This window comes from Sus scrofa, chromosome 2 (genome assembly GCF_000003025.6).
Source record: "Sus scrofa isolate TJ Tabasco breed Duroc chromosome 2, Sscrofa11.1, whole genome shotgun sequence".
Classification (NCBI taxonomy): Eukaryota; Metazoa; Chordata; class Mammalia; order Artiodactyla; family Suidae; genus Sus; species Sus scrofa.
Window position 1 is genome coordinate 119,982,143 of NC_010444.4, and position 20,447 is coordinate 120,002,589.

Genomic DNA, 20,447 nt, shown 5'->3' on the forward strand with positions numbered 1-20,447 from the left:
TTACACTGACCAGAACTGAGTTGTAGGGCACCCCCTAAATTCAAGGAAGAATGGAAAATAGTGTTGAATTGTGTGCTTGGGAAGTAGATTTTGATGAATAAATAACTGTTTTTGCTATAGTTGGTAACCCCAGTGTCATTACCTTTAGATCTAAAAGGTAGGGTTCCCAGAGAAGTTTGCTCCAGGCTCCAGGATGAAGGCCTGGCTGTAGGAATTCTGGGAACTGACTGAAGAGAAGAACTAGGGATTTCAGCATATGGCTTGTCATATTTTCTTAACCTTCCTGTTTTCAATATGGCTTTTTATCCACTTTTATTGCTGCGCTAACAAATGACCAGAAACTTAGTGACTTAGAAACAATACAAATTTACAGGCATACTCTGCTTTATTACACTTATCAGATACTGCCTTTTTTTACCAATTGAAGGTTTGTAGTAACTCTACCTTGAGCAAGTCTATTGGTGCCATTTTGTTCAACAGCATTAGCTCACTCATGCCTCTGTTTTCATATTTTGGTAATTCTCGAAATATTTCCAAATTTTTCATTATTATTTTCTTTCTTATAGTGATTTGTGATAGTTATAATTGATGTTACTCTTGTGATTGTTTTTGAGGTGCCATGGACCACACACACACACACACACACACACACACACACACACACACAAGACAGTGAACCAGTTGTGTGTGTTCTGTTTGGCCCACTGACCAGCCAGTCGGTTATGTCTCTCCTACTCTTTACGGGCCTCCCTATTTCTTGATACACAACAGTATTGTTACTTCTAAGTTGTTTAAGTGAAAAGAAGAGTCACTTATCTCTCACTTTAAATCAAAAGCTAGAAATGATGAAGGTTAATGAGGAAAGCATATTGAAAGCTGAGATAAGCTGAAAGCTTGGCTTTTTGTACGAAACAGTTAGCCAAGCTGTGAATGCAAAGAAAATGTTCTTGAAGGAAGTTGAATGTGCTATTGCAGTGAGCACACAAATGGAGGGAAGCAAAACAGCTTTGTTGCTGATGTGGAGGAAATTTAAGTGGTCTAAATAGAAGGTCAAACCAGCTACAACATTTCCTTAAGCCAAAGCCTAATTCAGAGCAAGGCCCTAACTCTTTAACTCTGTGAAGGCCAGCAGAGGTGAGGACTCTGCAAAAGAAAAGTTTGAAGTTAACAGAGGTTGATTCATGAGGTTTAAGGGAAGAAGCCATCTTAATAACATAAAAATGCAAGGTGAAGCAGTAAGTGCTGATGTAGAAATGTATTGAGTAATCCGGAAGATCTGGCTAAGGTAATGAATGAAGGTGACTATGCTGAACAACAAATTTTCAGTGTAGATATAACAAACTTCTCCTGAAAGAAGATGCCATCTAGGACATTTAGTAGGTGAAGAGAAGAAGCTAATGTCTGGCTTCAACAATTCAAAGAATAGGCTTTTTTTAGAGGCTAATGCAGCTGGTGACTTTCAGTTGAAGCCAATGCTCATTTACCATTCCAAAAATCTTAAAGCCCTTAAGAATGATGCTAATATTATACTAAAATTGTGCTATTGTGCTTGTACTCTATAAATGGAACAATAAAGCCAGACGACAGTGCATATATTTATAACCTGGTTTACTGAATTTTTTAGGCCCACTGTTTTTTTTTTTTTTTTTTTAATTTTATTTTCCCACTGTACAGCAAGGGGGTCAGGTTATCCTTACATGTATACATTGCAATTACAGTTTTTCCCCCACCATTTCTTCTGTTGCAACATGAGTATCTAGACATAGTTCTCAATGCTATTCAGCGGGATCTCCTTGTAAATCTATTCTAGGTTGTGACTGATAAGCCCAAGCTCCCGATCCCTCCCACTTCCTCCCCCTCCCATCAGGCAACCACAAGTCTCTTCTCCAAGTCCATGATTTTCTTTTCTGAGGAGATGTTCCTTTGTGCTGGATATTAGATTCCAGTTATAAGTGATATCATATGGTATTTGTCTTTGTCTTTCTGGCTCATTTCACTCAGGATGAGATTCTCTAGTTCCATCCATGTTGCTGCAAATGGCATTATGTCATCCTTTTTTATGGCTGAGTAGTATTCCATTGTGTATATATACCACCTCTTCCGAATCCAATCCTCTGTCGATGGACATTTGGATTGTTTCCATGTCCTGGCCATTGTGAATAGTGCTGCAGTGAACATGCGGGTGCACGTGTCTCTTTTAAGTAGAGCTTTGTCCGGATAGATGCCCAAGAGTGGGATTACAGGGTCATATGGAAGGTCTATGTATAGATTTCTAAGGTATCTCCAAACTGTTCTCCATAGTGGCTGCACCAGTTGACATTCCCACCAACAGTGCAGGAGGGTTCCCTTTTCTCCACAGCCCCTCCAGCACTTGTTATTTGTGGATTTATTAATGATGGCCATTCTGACTGGTGTGAGGTGGTATCTCATGGTAGTTTTGATTTGCATTTCTCTTATAATCAGCGATGTTGAGCATTTTTTCATGTGTTTGTTGGCCATCTGTATATCTTCTTTGGAGAAATGTCTATTCAGGTCTTTTGCCCATTTTTCCATTGATTGATTGGTTTTTTTGCTGTTGAGTTGTATAAGTTGCTTATATATTCTAGAGATTAAGCCCTTGTCAGTTGCATCATTTGAAACTATTTTCTCCCATTCCGTAAGTTGTCTTTTTGTTTTCTTTTGGGTTTCCTTTGCTGTGCAAAAGCTTTTCAGTTTGATGAGGTCCCATGGGTTTATTTTTGCTCTAATTTCTATTGCTTTGGGAGACTGCCCTGAGAAAATATTCATGATGTTGATGTCAGAGAGTGTTTTGCCTATGTTTTCTTCCAGGAGTTTGATGGTGTCCTGTCGTATATTTAAGTCTTTCAGCCATTTGGAGTTTATTTTTGTGCATGGTGTGAGGGTGTGTTCTAGTTTCATTGCTTTGCATACAGCTGTCCAGGTTTCCCAGCAATGCTTGCTGAATAGACTTTCCTTTTCCCATTTTATGCTCTTGCCTCCCTTGTCAAAGATTAATTGACCATAGGTGTCAGGGTTAATTTCCGGATTCTCTATTCTGTTCCATTGGTCTGTCTGTCTGTTTTGGTACCAGTACCACACTGTTTTGATGACTGTGGCTTTGTAGTATTTCTTGAAGTCTGGGAGAGTTATGCCTCCTGCTTGGTTTTTGTTTCTCAGGATTGCTTTGGTGATTCTTGGTCTTTTGTTGTTCCATATAAATGTTTGGATTGTTTGTTCTAGTTCTGTGAAAAATGTCATGGGTAATTTGATAGGGATTGCATTGAATCTGTAGATTGCTTTGGGTAGGATGGCCATTTTCACAATATTGATTTTTCCAATCCATGAACATGGAATATCTTTCCATTTCTTTACATCTTCTTTGATTTCTTTGATTAAGGTTTTATAGTTCTCGGCATATAGGTCCTTTACCTCTTTGGTCAGGTGTATTCCGAGGTATTTGATTTTGTGTGGTACAATTTTAAAAGGTATCGTATTTTTGTATTCCTTTTCTAATGTTTCATTGCTGGTATACAGAAATGCAACTGACTTCTGAATGTTAATCTTATATCCTGCCACTTTGCTGAATTTATTAATCAGTTCAAGGAGTTTTGGGGTTGAGTCCTTAGGGTTTTCTAGGTATAGAATCATGTCATCTGCATACAGGGACAGTTTGATCTCTTCTCTTCCTATATGGATGCCTTTGATTTCTTTTGTTTGTCTAATTGCTGTGGCTAAGACTTCCAAAACGATGTTGAAGAGCAGTGGTGAGAGTGGGCATCCCTGTCTTGTTCCAGATTTGAGTGAGAAGGCTTTCAGTTTTTCCCCATTGAGGATTATATTTGCTGTGGGTTTATCATAAATGTAGGCCCACTGTTAAGAGCTACTGCTGAAAGGAAAGGATTTCTTTCAAAATATTATTGCTCATTGACAATGCAACTAGTCACCCAAGAGCTGTGACAGAGATGTACAGTGAGAGTCATGTAATTTCCATGCTTGCTAACAATGTATCCATTCTGCAGCCCACAGATCAAGGAGTCATTTCGACTTTTAAGTCGTATTCTTTAAGAAGTACATTTTGTAAAGCTATAGCTGTCATAGATAGTGATTCCTCTGATGGTTCTGAGCAAAGTCAATTGAAAACATTTTAGGAAGGATTCACTGTTCTAGATGTCATTAAGAACATTTATGATTCATGGGAAGAGGTTATAATATCAGTATTCACAGGAGATGGAAGAAGTTGATCCTAACATTTGTGAATGACTTGGGGGAGAGGGATTCAAGATTTCAGTGAAGGAAGTAACTGAATTTGTGGTAGCAGTAGCAAGAGAACCATAAGTGGGAATAGAGTCTGAGGATGTGACTGAATTGCTGCAATCTCATGGTAAAACTTCAGTGAATGAGAAGTTGCTGTTTAAGGATGAACAAAGAAGTAGTTTCTTGAGATGTAACCTACTCCTGGTGAAGATGCTATGAAGATGGTTGTCATGACAACAAAGGATTTAGAATAATACATAAACTTAATTGCTAAAGCAGTTGCAAGGTTTGAGAGGACTGACTTGAATTTTGAAATAAGTTCTGTGGCTGAAATGCTATCAAGCAGCATTACGTGCTACAGAGAAATCATTTATAAAAGGAAGAGTCCATCGATGTGGCAAACTTCATCATTGTCTTATTCCAAGAAATTATCACAAAAACTTCAACCTTCAGCAGCCACCACCCTGATCAGTCAGAAGCCATTGAAGCGATACCTTCCACTAGTAAAAAGATTTTGACTCACAGAAGGCTCAGATGATGGTTAGCATTTTTTAGCAATAAAGTGTTTCTCAGTTAAGGTATGTCCATTTTTTTAGATATAATGCTGTTGCACACTTAGTAGACTACTGTATAGTGTAAACATAATTCATATACTCACTGGGAAGCCAGAAATTTCTTGTGACTCCCATTATTATGATATTTCCTTTATTGCGGTCTGCAATCAAACCTTCAATATTTCCAAGGTATGCCTTTATATACACCACATTTTCTTTTCTTTTTTTATTTTGTGGCCGCACCAGCATGTGGAAGTTCCCGGGCCAGGGATTGAATCCAAGGTACAGCTGTGATCACTGCTGCAGCTGTGGCAACACAGGATCCTTTAAACCACTGCACCAGGCGGAATCCAACCCATACCTCCGCAGCAACCCAAGCCACTGTGGGAGGATTCTTAACGCACTGCACCACAGCTTCACATTTTATTTTCCTTATCCATTCATCATCCACCAGTGGACACTTAAGTTGTTCCCATATATTGACTATTGTAAATAATGCCCTAATGAACATGGAGTGCTTGTATCTTGTCAAGTTAGTGTTTGCATTTTCTTCAGATAAAAACCTGAAAGTGGGAGTTCCCCAGAGGCCCAGTGGGTTAAGAATCTGACATTATCTCTCTTGTGGCACAGGTCATGGTTGTGGTGTGGGTTCATTCCCTGGCCTGGGAACTTGCACATGCTGTGGGTATGGCCAAAAGAAAAAACAAAAACAAAAACAAAAAAACACCTGAAAGTGGAATTGCTGGATCATGTGGTAGTTCTATTTTTAATTTTTTGAGGAACCTCCATACTGGTTTTCAAAAGCAGCTGCAGCAATTTACCTTCACTCCAAAGAATTCCCTTTCTTTGTTTCCTCACCAATGCTTGTAATTTTTTAGCATTTTTGATAATAACCATTATAACCAGTGTAAAATGATACTTGATTGTGGTTTTAATTTGCCTGACCCTGATGATTAGTGATATTGAGCACCTTTCCATGTATCTTTTGGTCATTTGTATGTCTTCTCTGGAAAAATGTTTATTTAGTTCTTTTGCCCTAGTTTTTTTTTTTTTTTTTTTTTTTTTTCTCTTTTAAGGTGCCACCCAGACCTTATGAAAGTTCCCAGGTTAGGGGTTAAGTCAGAGCTGCAGCTGCAGGCCTGCGCCATAGCCATAGCAACACCTGATCTGAGCTGCATCTGGAACCTATGCTGCAGCTTGCAGCGATGCCAGATCCTTAACCCACTGAGTGAGGCCAGGGATGGAATCCACATCCTCATGGACACTATGTCGGATTCTTAACCTGATAAGCCATAATGGGAACTCCTGCCCCAATTTTTTAAATTGGATTGTTTGGGGTTTGTTTCCTTTCCTCCCTCTCTCCCTTCCTTTCTTTACTGTGAAGTTATATGAATTTTTTATGTTTTGGATAATAACCACTTATCAGATATATGATTTGCAAACATTTTCTTCCATTCAGTAGGTTACCTGTTTATTTTATTCATAGTTTTCTTTGCAGAAATTTTTTATTTGAGGTATTCCAGGTTTTATATTTTGTCAAGTCATTTTTTTCTATTGGGATGTTTATCTTTTTCTTACTGGCATATAAGTGTTCTTTATGTATACTGGATACTCTTCCTTTGTTAGTTTTTATGTATTGCAGATATGTTCTTCATGTATATAGCTCTCTTAATTCTTTTTCTGGTGTCATTTATTAGAAGTTCTTACTTTCAATGTGATAAAATTTGCCAGCCTTTTTCTTTATGATTACCCTTATTTGTGTCTTGTTTAAAAGTCCAGTATTCTTACAATGTCATGAAGATGTTCTCCTGTATTATGTTTTTAAATTTTTGTAGCTTCACCATTGACATTCATTTCTAGTCGATCTGGGGTTGATTTTTGAGTATGAGAGCTAGAAGTTCATTGTATTAGAAAAAAACCCAAAAATTTTTATCCTAGCACTATTTCTGGAAATGCCCTTTATTCCCGCCAATTTGCAATGATTATTCTGTTTTAAATTAAAATTCTGTACTTATGTGTGAGTGTGTTACTGGTTCCATCAGTGTTTCCCTATTTCTCTACCAATATATTATCTTAATTACTATGGCTTTATATTAATCCTTATCTGGTGAGCAAGTCCTCTTATATTCTACTTGAGAGTGTCTTTTTATTCTAGTCCTCTGATCTAATATGTAAGTTTTAGAATCATAATGAGGTTTTCAAGTTTCTCCCCCATAACCTCCTTGGGATTTTTATTAGAATTACCTTATGTCTTTGGAACATTTTGGGGAGATTGAGCATCTCTATAATACTGAATCATTCAACCTATAAACATTGTACATTTTCCCATTTACTTAGGTCTTTTTAAATTTTTTCAGTAAACTTTTACATTTTCTCTTCCATTTTTTTTCATTTATTCCTATGCACTGCATGATTTTTGATGGTATTGTAAATGGTATCCTTTTAAAATTACATTTCATAACTCATACTTGCAGAAGTTTATAATTACAATAGAATTTTATGTAATGTCTGTGTTCTTATTAAAACTTTTTATTAATTATACTATCTGAGTAAATTATGTTAAATTTTCTATTTGGAAAATTTTTTCATCTGTGAATGACAGTTTTGTTTCTTCCTTTGATAACTAATTCTATGAAATTTGTTGAACATTTCCATGATTTTCTTCAGCTTTATTTTTATCACCTATGTGTCTGTCATTACATAATATTTAGTTCTGCATGTTTTTTTAATTTTATACTAATAGAATGATTACCTATCATTCTTATACTTGATTTTCTCCCCTGCTATAGCCTGAATTGTATACCCTCCAAATCCATATGTTGAATCCCCTAACCCTCTATTTGATGGTATTTGGCATTGGGACTTTGGAAGGTAATTTGATTTAGATGAGATCATGAAGGTAGGGCCCTTGTGATGTGGTTAGTGATCTTATAAGAAAAGATACCAGAGAGCCTGTTCTTGCTTCTGTCATTGGACATTGGACAATGAGAAGATGGTTGTTTTCAAGCCAAGAGAGAGTAGTCACCAGCAACCAACTATGTTGATACCTCTGTCTTAAACTTCTTGTCTCCGAAATTGTGAGAAAATACATTTCTTTTAGTTAAGCCATTAGTCTCTGGTATTTTTTACAGCAAATTGAGTTAAGGTGGTAACTCCTTTTTTCCACATTAAATTTTTTTTTTTCTTTTAGGGCCATACCTGTGACATATGGAAGCTCCTAGGCTAGGGATCAAATCGGAGCTCTAGCTGCCTACCTACACCACAGCCACAGCAACGCCAGATCCAAGGCTCATCTGCGACCTGTACCAGAGCTCATGGCAACACTGGATCCTTAACGCACTGATCAAGACCAGGGATCGAACCCGCATCCTCATGGATACTAGTCTGGCTCCTAACCTGCTGAGCTACAGCGGGAACTCATCCATATTTATATTTTTGAGAATCATTCATATTGATGGGTGTAATTTACATATGGGTAAATTAATAATTTTCACTTCTTGTATGATTCCATTTAATGATTTTACCATAATTGTGGTTTTTTGGACATTTGGGTTATTTTCAGCTCTTTTTTGTTGTTACGGTGCCTTTATGAACATTTGTCTTTGTGTTTGTTGGTGTACAGATTAGGAGTTTTATATATATATGTATATAGAGAGATTTGCCTACGTATATAGACTTGCCTATATATATAAATATATATGCTAATTTTCTATTGTTTTTGACTTTCAAAAATAGTGGTTTCATATGGTGTAGCATTGTACCAGGGAGTGGAAGTGCTAGATTTTAAAACTTTTTGCTCAAGTGATTATACCACTTACCTTCCCACTGGTAGGATGAGAATTTCCTTGTTTCCATATCTTTGTCAACATTTGATACTGTCAGAAGTTTACATTTTCATTAATACACATGTGGAGTTACCTCATTCTTTAATTTGTATTTCACTTCATTGATAGTATAAGGTTTAGCATCTTATCATTTGTTATAGACCATCGTGTTTTCTTTCCTGTGAAATTCTTGTTCACAATTTTGCCCAGTTTTCTATTGCAAAGTTTGAGAAGCTGACTCTTTTTATTGGGATATGAATTGTTTGGTAAGTTTAACAAATATTTATTGAGTCAATTCTTGGTTTTAGAATGTGCTTATATAAAGATGAGTAAGATGGATAGACTCAATCTGCATTTAGTTAAAATTACAAAATTGGAAGCTTGAAACTTCTGTACTTTCTTCCATTAAAGTATAGATTACCTGCATTAAATGTTTATAACTTTATCTCCCTATTTCATTTTACTCATTTGTAAAACGATGGGCTTTGGATAGTTAATATCTAGTGTCCCTTTTTATAGTATCTATAATTAATTTGTCATTTTTTTATTGGATTTTGAAGGTAAGAAATAAGTTTTGTAGTGGTAAGCTATAAAGTGCTAATTTTTTATTTCATTTTTGCTATTTGTTTTTAATAAAAAAAATTAGGCTTTGTTTCTGTTAAGATATGATAGGTTAGTTCTTCAGGGACCTCTCTCTTAGATGAATTTCACAGATGTTAAGTTTTATTTTTAAAATTGTTAAAATGCTGTTAAACCTAGAACTTTGATCCTAACATAGATGAATTATTCTTTCTCAGAGTGAAGATACACAACAGCAAATCATCAGGGAGACATTCCATTTGGTGTCTAAGAGGGATGAGAATGTTTGTAATTTCCTAGAAGGAGGATTGTAAGTAAACCATTTCCTGGACATTTCTAATCTTTGCCTATATGTTTAAAATATATACTGTTTGTTTGGTTTATTATAAAATCCTAAATTGATTAATTGGATCAGGTGAATTAAATGCCACTTATATTAAAGTCTAACTTAACTAATTTTTTGAAAATATGCAATCTTTTTTGCTCAAAAGTTTATAAATGCATTTCATATAAAGGTAATATATTCATATGGCAGAAATTCAAACATTACAGGGAAGTACAAAATATAAACTGAATCTTCCCCTCCAACTTCAGTTCTTCTTCCAGTTTTTTGGGTGTCTTTCTAGAAGATTAATTTTGCATTAACGTATAAAAGTATAACCTTAAAGTATTTTACTTACAGGATCACCATGTATGGTGGTTTTCGTGTTGCTTATTTGCACTTATATTTTGAAAAACTTTGCACATAAACACATCTAGAGCAGTCTTATTCTTTTTAATGACTGTGAAGTATTCCTTAGGGTGAATGGACCCGTTTGTAAAAGTTTATAGAGCATCCTTATTTTATTGTTATAAACAATTCTGAAAGTCTGCTTTTTAAATGTATGTGTTTATATAGATAAATTTGAATTCAGCTAATAGACTTTTCTGTTTTTAAAATGAATAACAATTGCTAATAATTAGTTCCAACTATTGTATTGTAATTCTTCAAATTTGTTTATTAATTAAAATACTGTTAAATTAATGGGTTTCATGAAAACAGTTTGTTCTCAAAGAGTTTCAAAAATGTTCCCTCCCCCCTTTTTTTTTTTGATTTTAGGGCTGCACTTGTGGCATATGGAGGTTCCCAGGTTAGGGGTCTAATCAGAGCTACAGCTGCTGGCGTACACCACAGCCACAGCAACGCCAGATCCGAGCTGCGTCTGCGACTTATACCACAGCTCACAGCATTGCCAGATCTTTAACCCACTGAGCGAGGCCAGGGATTGGACCTGCAACCTCATGGATCCTAGTCGGATTCGTTTCTGCTGCTCCTCGATAGGAACTCCCTCCCATTTTTATATGTTTAATTTCTTAACAAGATTATTTCCTTATTGACAGTTTAAAAACTAAACTTTAGTTGAACCTCATTTTGAATAATCACAGATTAGTCAGAGAAGTCCACACTTTTCTGTATTTTTAAAGTGTAAAAAGCATATTATGAAAAATAGTTTGGATAAGGGAGAATCCATTCTTACCTGATCATAAATTACTTTTTATCATGTATAAAGTTTAATTATATTTCTTAAAGGTTGCACTTAAACTTGCAAATACACACCTAATAGTTTTTGCTATTAACTCAAGGCCTCTAATTTAATGGGTGAGAGAAGTGTACCTGCTTTCTGTTTTTATATTTTAATTATGCTTTACTTACTCCTCTTAAACTTCTGTAGTTTAGTTGTGTTTGCCAATGCCATCATTTCCCTTCATCTCAGCCTCTTAATCTTCTAATCTCACAGGAAATGTATCACCCGGCACAGTGCACTGCATGTGGTAGACATGCAGGAGCTTGCTTGATCAAACCAGGGCACTGTTTGAACTGGAAGTTATGACTTGAATTTGTGATTATTTTTTTCTAGCCTCATAAAAGAAGAAAGCAAATATTGCATCAGAGATGAAGCTACATATCTGGTTTAGTCCTGGTTTTGTTCCTAACAAATTCTTTGTATCTCAGTTTTCTCCTCTTATGTTAAATAAGATATTTGGACTAAGAGGATTTCTTAAACTGTGGTTTTTATATCATGTATTGCATTCTATACACAAATTTGAATCAGTGTTGTACTATAGTATGAAGATGAAATTATAATAAAGCATGTACTTATATTAATATCATTGTTTTCTTTTAATAACTTTAATTGCCATTTTGAAACTTACAGTTTTCAAAAGTTTGCTCTCCTTTTGAAGCACAACCAAACAAAAATTAAGGTCATCACCAAATTGAAGATTCAGGATTAAGCAAAGCCTGCTGTTTGTGCTTTTTGTCCCTTTCAAGGAACAGTTGCAATGATAGTTTATAAATACAACTCGGAGAATCTTTAAAGTGCATACCTATTTTTAAATTGCCTATCTTTTCTAGCTAAGTAGGGGTTTTTAATTCTTGCCAAAGATCATTTTCACTTTTGCTATTAGAGGATATAATATATCCAAGTAACAAATATATGGCTATTTTCCTCTGTCTTGTTTGAATGTTCAGTTATCTTTGATTGCATTTAGCCTTCATTTTTTTTTTTTTTTTTTTTTTTTTGTCTTTTTAGGGCCCCACCCATAGCATATAGAAGTTCCCAGGCTGAGGTCAAATTGGAGCTACAGCTGCCGGCCACAGCCACAGCAACGCCAGATCCTTAACCCACTAAGAGAGGCCAGGGATGGTAACTGCATCTGCATCCTCATGGATATTAGTTGGGTTCCTTCCTGCTGAGCCATCATGGGAACTCCCATTTGTTTGTTTGTTGTTTATATTATGTGTGTATTAAAGGGTCTTTTGAGAAGGTAAACTAATTGCTGTAAACTTAACTAGGGATAGCTAAGCTATTTTTAGAAAAATAGAATATGTTTGGAATGGTTCCTAAATTATTAATTTTAAAACACTGAAATTCCAGTCAATATAAGTAAAAATATTTGGTGAATGAATTGAGTATCTTTTAGCTCAGTTTTCTTGCATTTATATTCCAAAACAAAATCTATTTTTGGAAATGATATTGATGATAAACCTTTCCAAAACTTAAGAAGAAATGTAATTTTTTTTCCTAGTTGATAGTCAGTCTTAAGCGGTGTAACTCGTGACCTTTGGAGTTAAATACATGCTTACAAATGCCCTATGATCTCATTTTTGCCCTATTCTCTTATCTGATCGCTTACTAATCTGTCATTGATCACAAGCCTTCTTTTTTTTCTTGAGTATATATGTTTCATTCTTTATGAAATGGCCTTTTTATTAGTTATTACCTTTCCTCGAAATGTTGTTCTCTAAATTTTTTCGTGACAGGTTCCTTATCATTAAAGCTCAGCCTGAATGTCAACTCTTTCAATACTCAATTGGAAGTACCAAATCCATCAATGTGGCATCATCTTATTTTGATTCTCTATACTTAGCCCCTTCCGCTCTGATCATTTTTCCTTGTTTGTTTATTGCTCCTTACCCACTCTCAGTGCATCAGCAGGGATTCCCGTCACGGCACAGTGGAAACGAATCTGACTAGCACCCAAGAGGATGTGGGTTCGATCCCTGACTTTGCTTAGTGGTCAGGGATCTGACTTTGCTGTAAGCTGTGGTGTAGGTCACAGATGTGGCTCGGATCCTGCGTTGCTATGGCTGTGGCGTAGGCTGGCAGCTATAGCTCCGATTCGCCCCCTAGCTTGGGATCTTCCATATGCTGTGGCATCTTTTAACTTGACTTCTCTGAAGAAAACAACCATCTGGTTCACTTGAATGCTATGTCATTAAATGTTACCTTTCATTTTTTAGAGGGTTTTAAATAAATGGTAATTTTGCTTTAGCTAATGATATGTTTTTCATTTTATTCGTATAACATTACATTTTTTTTTGTCATTTAGATTAATTGGAGGATCTGACAACAAACTGATTTATAGACATTATGCAACATTGTATTTTGTCTTCTGTGTGGATTCTTCAGAAAGTGAACTTGGCATTTTAGATCTAATTCAAGTAAGTTAACACTTGTGTCTTATTGTTTTAAACAACAATTTTGGCATTTGTATTTTTTAAAACTTCTTTGTTCTAAATTTTCTAAAATGATGTTTTTTGGATAATAAAAGTGTTCCATAGTACGTATTGGCTAGGTAAAGAGGGATAAGCAATGTAGAATCTTTGGGCTTAATCTGGTTAAGCTAGTTTCCAAATGCCCCTTTTTCCTCTTCATGAAGGTCATCACAGGATGCCCAACACTCATGGTTTTTTTTTTTTTTTTTTTTTTTTTACTGTATGTATCCAGATGTAACCCCCAAACCCACCCATTTTTATTTCCTGAAAATCTTTCATAATGTCTCTGAAACTCGTCAGCAAATTCCTCCTTATCTTCAACTTCTTCTATTAATATTACCTTTACATTTTTGTGCTATTTACATCTGGCTTCTCTGATGACATTATCTGCCATCTTCTCAAGTACTGGCAGTTTTCTCTCCTGCTTTCTTCATAGCATTAAACCTAGAGGGTGTTCTTGTTGCTTCTTACTGCTTTTTCCATTCCCTTTTCTTTTCTAAAACATCTTCAGACTTTATCTCATGTTATTAAACTATACCACCATCTACCCATCCAGTTGCAGTAGTCTCTCATTCCCACCCCTCATTCATTGGAGATTTTGTCAAAAACTTTCAATGATGAGAAGTTATGCTTTGCTTACAGGCAAACATGTTAACTAGCCTGGTTTCATGGATGCTGGCAGAAGATGGAAGATTTCTGGGACAGAAAAAAAGACTTCATTGCTAACAGCAAAGGCAGTAGCCAAAGGGACAGCATTTGCTAAACTGGTTATTCAAGTCCCATTTCCTTAAGTGTGACTTGATAAGGTACAAGTAGGGCCTGCATACATAGTGAATTGAATTATAAGAGAGAAACCCCAAGCTTAGGGAACTAGAATCTTTTCTAATGGACACTAAGCATGTTTACCCTTGTCCTGGAGGAAAAGAGTATCTTCCAAGAGTGTAGGTAAACCTGACTTTTGCTTTAGAAGGAGACATTATCTTTTCCAAAGCAATTGGCTATATAAACTTGCTTGAAAAGGTAATCCCGATAAAGGCACTCAATACCTCTGTTCATAAGATGTGCAGGAATGGAAGACCCATGGAGAATGGTCTCCTAACAGATTTTGGTTCTTATTTCAGTGACATTCATTCTGGTACCATTTGTGTTAACAATTCTTGATTATTTCAACATTCAGGTGGTAATTCATTCAATACACTGGTATCTTCAAAACCGTGATTCCTCTTCTCCAATGGATTTTGCCTATTACCTCACTTCTCTACTCATTTCTAGATAGTCTTTATTCAAACTACAATCCCTATATTACCTTAATTTCAGTTTCTGCTCTCTGCTGCCATCTCTTATGCTTTCATATCACAGTTTCTGTTATTCTAACAGTTCTTTGAGCCTATTGGGACCTTCAGGCTTTTTTTTTTTTTTTTGAGGACAAAAAATTTATTGAAAGTTTTCTAGCTATAGTTATACATTTTTAGTTGTTCAATCCATTCATTAATAAATAAATGGCAACTTTAGAAAAACAGACATGTTTATGTCCAAAATCCTATATTCCTGTTTTCCTTATATCTTTTCAGTGTCTCTTTGGGACCTTCATTCTTTTAAGTCTGTCATTTTTCACTGTCCCTGATCCTTCTAATGTCTTATTTTTCTTGCCCAGCTTAAATTCCATGGTCAGTCATGATGATCACAGGCTTGTATATACTCAGCTCTTTGTCTGTACCCACATGTTTGAACATACTCAGAGAAAAAAAGGATAACCATACATGGCTTGCCTCACTTTAAAGTCATGATCCCTAACCTCAGTGAGTCCTTAATGGACCCAGTAATCATACTATATTTCCCTAGTTATTTTATTCTCCCACACTCCTGGACAACTGCTGATCCATTTTCCTCCGTCCTCAAACCTGTAGCACTTACAGCACATAGCTTTCTGATATAGTAGACATTCAGAAGCAGTCAGAAGGGAACTTCTACAGACTGCATCTGTGTCCTTGTAATCTACTGTCTTCTATAAGAGATGAACTTTGTGCCTAGCTAAGACCAACTCACCCACTTATATGCTAGTTTCCTCCTTCTCATTGCTCTAGCATTTCTCCACTTCTGTATCATTTTTTCCCTCTTCTAGATCATTCCCACTAGCCTATAATATGTTCTTCCATCGCAAAAAAAAAAAAAAAAAAAAATCTTGTCTCTATTTCTTTTCCAGCCACTCTCTCATTTTTTTCCTTCCCTTTTTAGCAAAACCCTTTTAAAAAGTTGTCTGAATGCATTATCTTACATTTTTCTTCTCCCATTCTTTGTTGAACCTACTCCACTCAGGTTTTTCAACTCTACTGTTGCTGAATCTAGAGGTTCTCATCAGTCTTCTTTTATTTGATTAAGATTGTTTATTATTCTCCTTCCTCTTCATCAAGTATCTTCTTCACGTGGCTTCTTGGACACCTTACTTGCCTGGTTTGCATCCTACCCCTTTAGTTGCTTCATTTAGTTTCTTGGTCTCTGTTATGTCTTCTTCTTTGGCAAATCCTGTTGATCATACAGAATCTACTTAATAGTCACTGCACTGCCTCCATGTTAGTCCATGTTGCTGTTAGTTTTGCCTGGATTATTTCAGTAGTTTTCTGACTGGTCTTCCTACTTGCACTGTGTTTTGTCTTTTGTCTTTTTTCTCAGTAAAACAGCCAGAGTGATACTATTGAAATGTGTTACATTTTATACCTTTGCATTCTGAATGCATCCGTGTAAAAGCCAACTTCCTTATAAATGACCCATGAGGCCTCATGTGGTCTGACACTCCTCCCCATACCCTACGACCTAAGAATTTAAGCTGTCTTACTTCATTTTCTACCCCTTTCCCCTTTGTTCCACCCACACTGGCCTCCTTCGTCCTCAGATATAGCAGGCATGTTTTTACCTGGAGCCTTTATAATTGCTCATCTTTCTACCTAAATTATTTGCCCGTCATTGATTACGTTGATGTCATTGCTGATCTTAATGGTTATGATAGCATAGTTATTATATCTCAGAAGGGAGTTATATGGGGAGTTGTCAAAAAACATAGATCCCACACCATATCCATGTATTTGTGGAAAGTGGAAACTGTGTCTTGTGTTTTGTAGTTTTTTAGCAGTTACTCTTTGAAATGTTGGTAATTTATCTTGATATTAGATACAGAAAAAATAATTTCAGGAAAATTGTGTCATTTTCCCATTTCTAATGTAGGCTTAAGCTGTTTTTACAGGAAAATACTATTGATTTACCACATGTTGATCTATCATTTCACAAAAAAAGAAACTTTCTGTAATTTACCTTAAAGGGATGAATTCTCTCACTACCTGAACGTGTTGGAAATTCTGTAGTTGCTGTTTTCCCCTGTGGTTATCACAGATCATTAAATATTTAAGACAGAGTGCTAAATAGGCGTGAGTCAGTGACTTTAAAAACATTGGTTGAGTGAACAGAGATGGAAGGGAGTAGCTTATTGTTTCTGCTTCTGTTTTGTGAAATAGCTATTCAGAGCTTATTTAAAACCAATCTTCTTGCTTTGTCCATCCTGTAGTTTTGAGAAAAGCAAGTATAATGTAAGTAAAAGTGAAATATTATAAATCAAGAGAGTTTAGATCAAAACCTTGGTTTTGTATTTTCTTTAGAGAATGGATGAAGGAAATTTCATAAACATCAACAGGTAATGACTGAACATGTTTCATTTCTATTTTTAAATATTAAAAATGACACAATTCAAATGTTCATTGGAAACATAAATTTTTATGAAAAGATTTCCTGTTTCTAAGGTATGCATGCATTGTCCCAGATTTGACTTTTTATCGTGTACAAAATCTGAGAGGAGGCATTGTTAGTAAATTCCATGTGGGATTTATACCAGTATGCCACCAAGTTGAATAGTCAGCTTCTGTTTTCTTTTGTTTCTTTTAATTCTTTATTAGTTGGAAAAAAGGTGATTTTTTTTTCTGATGTATGCTATTATAGTGTGATTTTAACTGTAATGTAAGTCAATTTCAGAGTTGATAGCCTTTTTTGAAGTCCCTTCTGTTACAGCATATCTTCTTTGAGAGTGTTAAAATATTTACAGAATGAGAATAGAAGTACATTAAATATTAATGTTGACTGAGTTATTTATAAGCAGTCATATTGACCTCAATTAATTTAGTATATGCCATGCTGATACTGGAGGCATAAAATTTAGTTCACTAGATAATTCCAAATTTTGTAGTAGTTTTCTGTATCACATGTAGCAGTTATATCAGCATCAGCCTTGTTTGGTTATAGCTAGTAAAAAATTGAGAACTAACAGCTGAACTTTTTAGGTTTAGAAAGTTGTGTTTTGACCATGGTGTTAGAATATGTATAATAGCATTTGTCATTACTGTAGTACTGAGTGTTAGACTAGCTTTTGTGAAGTTTTATTTGTGGCCACTAATGATAATTTAGTATGATGTTGAACAAGTCATTTCATCTCTATAGACCTTGAATTTTTTCACCTGTTAACTGCCTATTTCATATTCTGCCTATAGACTTCATGAGTTGTTAGAAATAGCAGTGAATTAAAACAAGCTACTTGGTTAAAATCGTTTGGGCCCTTCTTTGTACTGGCTATATAATTTTGGGCAAGTTACTTAGTATCTTTTATCCTAATTTTTCTCATCTGTAAAATAGGGGTGCTAATAATAAAACCAATTCATAGAGTAGATGAAAGTATTGAAAAAAGATAGTGTATGTGAAGCCTGTCACTAAATGACTGACATGTAGTAGTTAGTGGTTTTTAGCTAACATTATCGTTAAAGTATTGCAGTAGCACACAAACTTAATTGGTTAAAGAAGTCCTTTTCTTTTTCTTTTTAATATTTACACGAATTTGTGAATATTTTTATCCTATATGTTCTTTGATGCCTTAAGAGGAATTCTGCATTGTAGATAGAATTATATCATAAGAATAGGCTTAACTGGGTAAACTTAGAAGCCAAGGATACTTAAGTGAAGATCCCCTGATCTTCCACTATCATATAGGCCAGTGGAGGACTCACCCCTCCCACCCCACATCATTGTTCTCTTTTATTGTAAGGGTAGGCTTCATTGAAAGCATCCTTGTCAGGGAGTTGCCATCGTGACTCAGCAGTAGTGAACCTGACTAGTATCCATGAGGACGCAGATACTAGCCTTGCTCAGTAGGTTAAGAATCCAGTGTTAGCATGAGCTGTGCTGTAGAGCAGAGACCTGGCTCGGATCCCCTGTTGTTGTGGCTGTGGTATAGGCCAGCAGCTGCAGCTCTGATTCAACCCCTATCCTGGGAACTTCCCTATGCCGTGGATTCAATCCCAGTCCACAGGTGCAGCCCTAAAAAGCAAAAGAGAGAGAGAAAGAAAGAAAAGCGTCCTTGTCAGTGAGGTGGAATATGCATTACTTAAGCCTTTAGCTGCTCACCTTTAGGTGCCACCTGTTTTAAAAAATTATCTGGGGAGGAGTTCCCATTGTGGCTCAGCAGTTAACTATCAGACTAGTATCCATGAGGATGTAGGTTCAATCCCTGGCCTTGCTCAGTGGGTCAAGGAACCAGTGTTGCCATGAGCTGTGATGTAGGTCACAGACTTGGCTCGGATCCTGCGATGCTGTGACTGTGGTGTAGACCAGCAGCTACAGTTCCGATTCAACCTCTAGCCTGGGAACTTCCATATGCCACGGGTGCAGCCCTAAAAAGCAAAAAAGCAAAAAAAAAAAAAAAAAAAAAAATGTCTGGGGAAACTGGCCAACCAAGTCTTGTGGGAAGTTACAGCTCTCCTGTTGGGGAATTAGATGGTATGTATAAACGCCTGGTCCTGTGGAGAGATGAGTGAGTTCTGGTGCAGTTCCTTATGCTGACAAAAGAGGGAACTCTGGCCCCATTGGCTTGTTTTCCAGGTTCATTTTAGGAAAATTCTGCTTGCTACATCATACTGTGTTACCAGAGGATTAAAATTTTCTTTTTTTTCCTTCTTTGTTTTTAATGGCTGCACCTGTGGACTGGGATTGACTGTGAGTTGCAGCTGTGACCTATGCGCAGCTGCTGCAGTGGCTGCATCCTTTAACCCACTGTGTGGGGCAGAAGATCAAACACCCACCTCCACAGAGAGACCCGAGCTGCTGCAGTCAGATACTTAACCCACTGCAACACAGCAGGAACTCCATAATTTTATTTCTAATAAGATTTGTTTCTTATATATATGTGGGAAACCAAAAAATAGTGCTGTGAGCCATTTGAATCAGACACTGGTAGAGCCATTCGGCATTCCTAAAATCCTTTTCCTATCTTATTTTCATTGTTGAAAGGTCTGACTTACAATGATTGGAAATATAATAATTCACTTTTCAGTTATTTACATTGCTGCTGCTTCACGATAAATGCAGGTATCAAATTTGATGATACTTAACATTCTAGTTTTCATGTTTTGTTAACATCTCAGCAGTCCTCTTGGGAGGCTATCAGATTGGTATTTAGAGTTCAATTTTATGGGTTTAATAGTGGCTTAGTCATCTAAAGTTCTGCAACTTTGAGCAAATTAGTTAGTCTTATTCATCTCCAGTTTTCTTGTCTGTATGTACTGATACTGAACCTTCCTTGTCAGCACTGTTTTAAGAATTGGGGCTAATCTACATAAAGCAGTCAGCAAGGGCCTAAAATAAAGCAGTGGACACGTTATTACTTACTTTTTAGTGGTGAGGGCAGTATTTTGGAACTCAAGTACTTAAGTCAGAATTTTGAAGCTGGAAGTAACTTAAATTTTTTTCCCTTTAAAAGTCGGTTTGAAAGAGAAAAACTCAGCTTGTGTTGGTATCTTTCTTTACGTGTAGAATAGTAGGCTTCATGGAGGGATTGGATATAAAGGAAAAGAGTGCCCTTTGAGATTGGTTTTTCATTTTTTTTCTTTAAAAATTTAAAACTTTTCATGTTGAAATTATTTCAGTCTTCAAAAGAGTGGCAAATATAATACAAAGAGTTTTTCTATACTGTATCCTTATCCAGATTCCTGCATTTAACATCTTCTGTAATCTCAAGTACATGATTAAAATAAGGAAATTTAGCAGTGGTGCAACGAATTAAGGGTCCAGGATTGTCAACGAGTTAAGGCTCTGTTTGCTGCTATGGTGCAGGTTCATACCTGGCCTGGAAACTTACGCAGACTGTAGGTGTGGCAAATAAGTAAATAA

General features: G+C 36.0%; 1 protein-coding gene across 6 annotated transcripts in view; it reads left to right on the forward strand.

Annotated features, from left to right (window-relative positions):
- Positions 1–20,447, forward strand: part of AP3S1 (adaptor related protein complex 3 sigma 1 subunit) — a 74,410-nt gene that overhangs the window by 16,604 nt on the left and 37,359 nt on the right. For all 6 annotated transcript variants that reach the window (XM_021084654.1, XM_021084657.1, XM_021084652.1 and 3 more), the window contains exons 2-3: positions 9,430–9,521; positions 13,085–13,196. In XM_021084654.1, the coding sequence (XP_020940313.1) occupies positions 9,430–9,521; positions 13,085–13,196 (204 nt within the window). The remainder of the gene's footprint in view (positions 1–9,429; positions 9,522–13,084; positions 13,197–20,447) is intronic.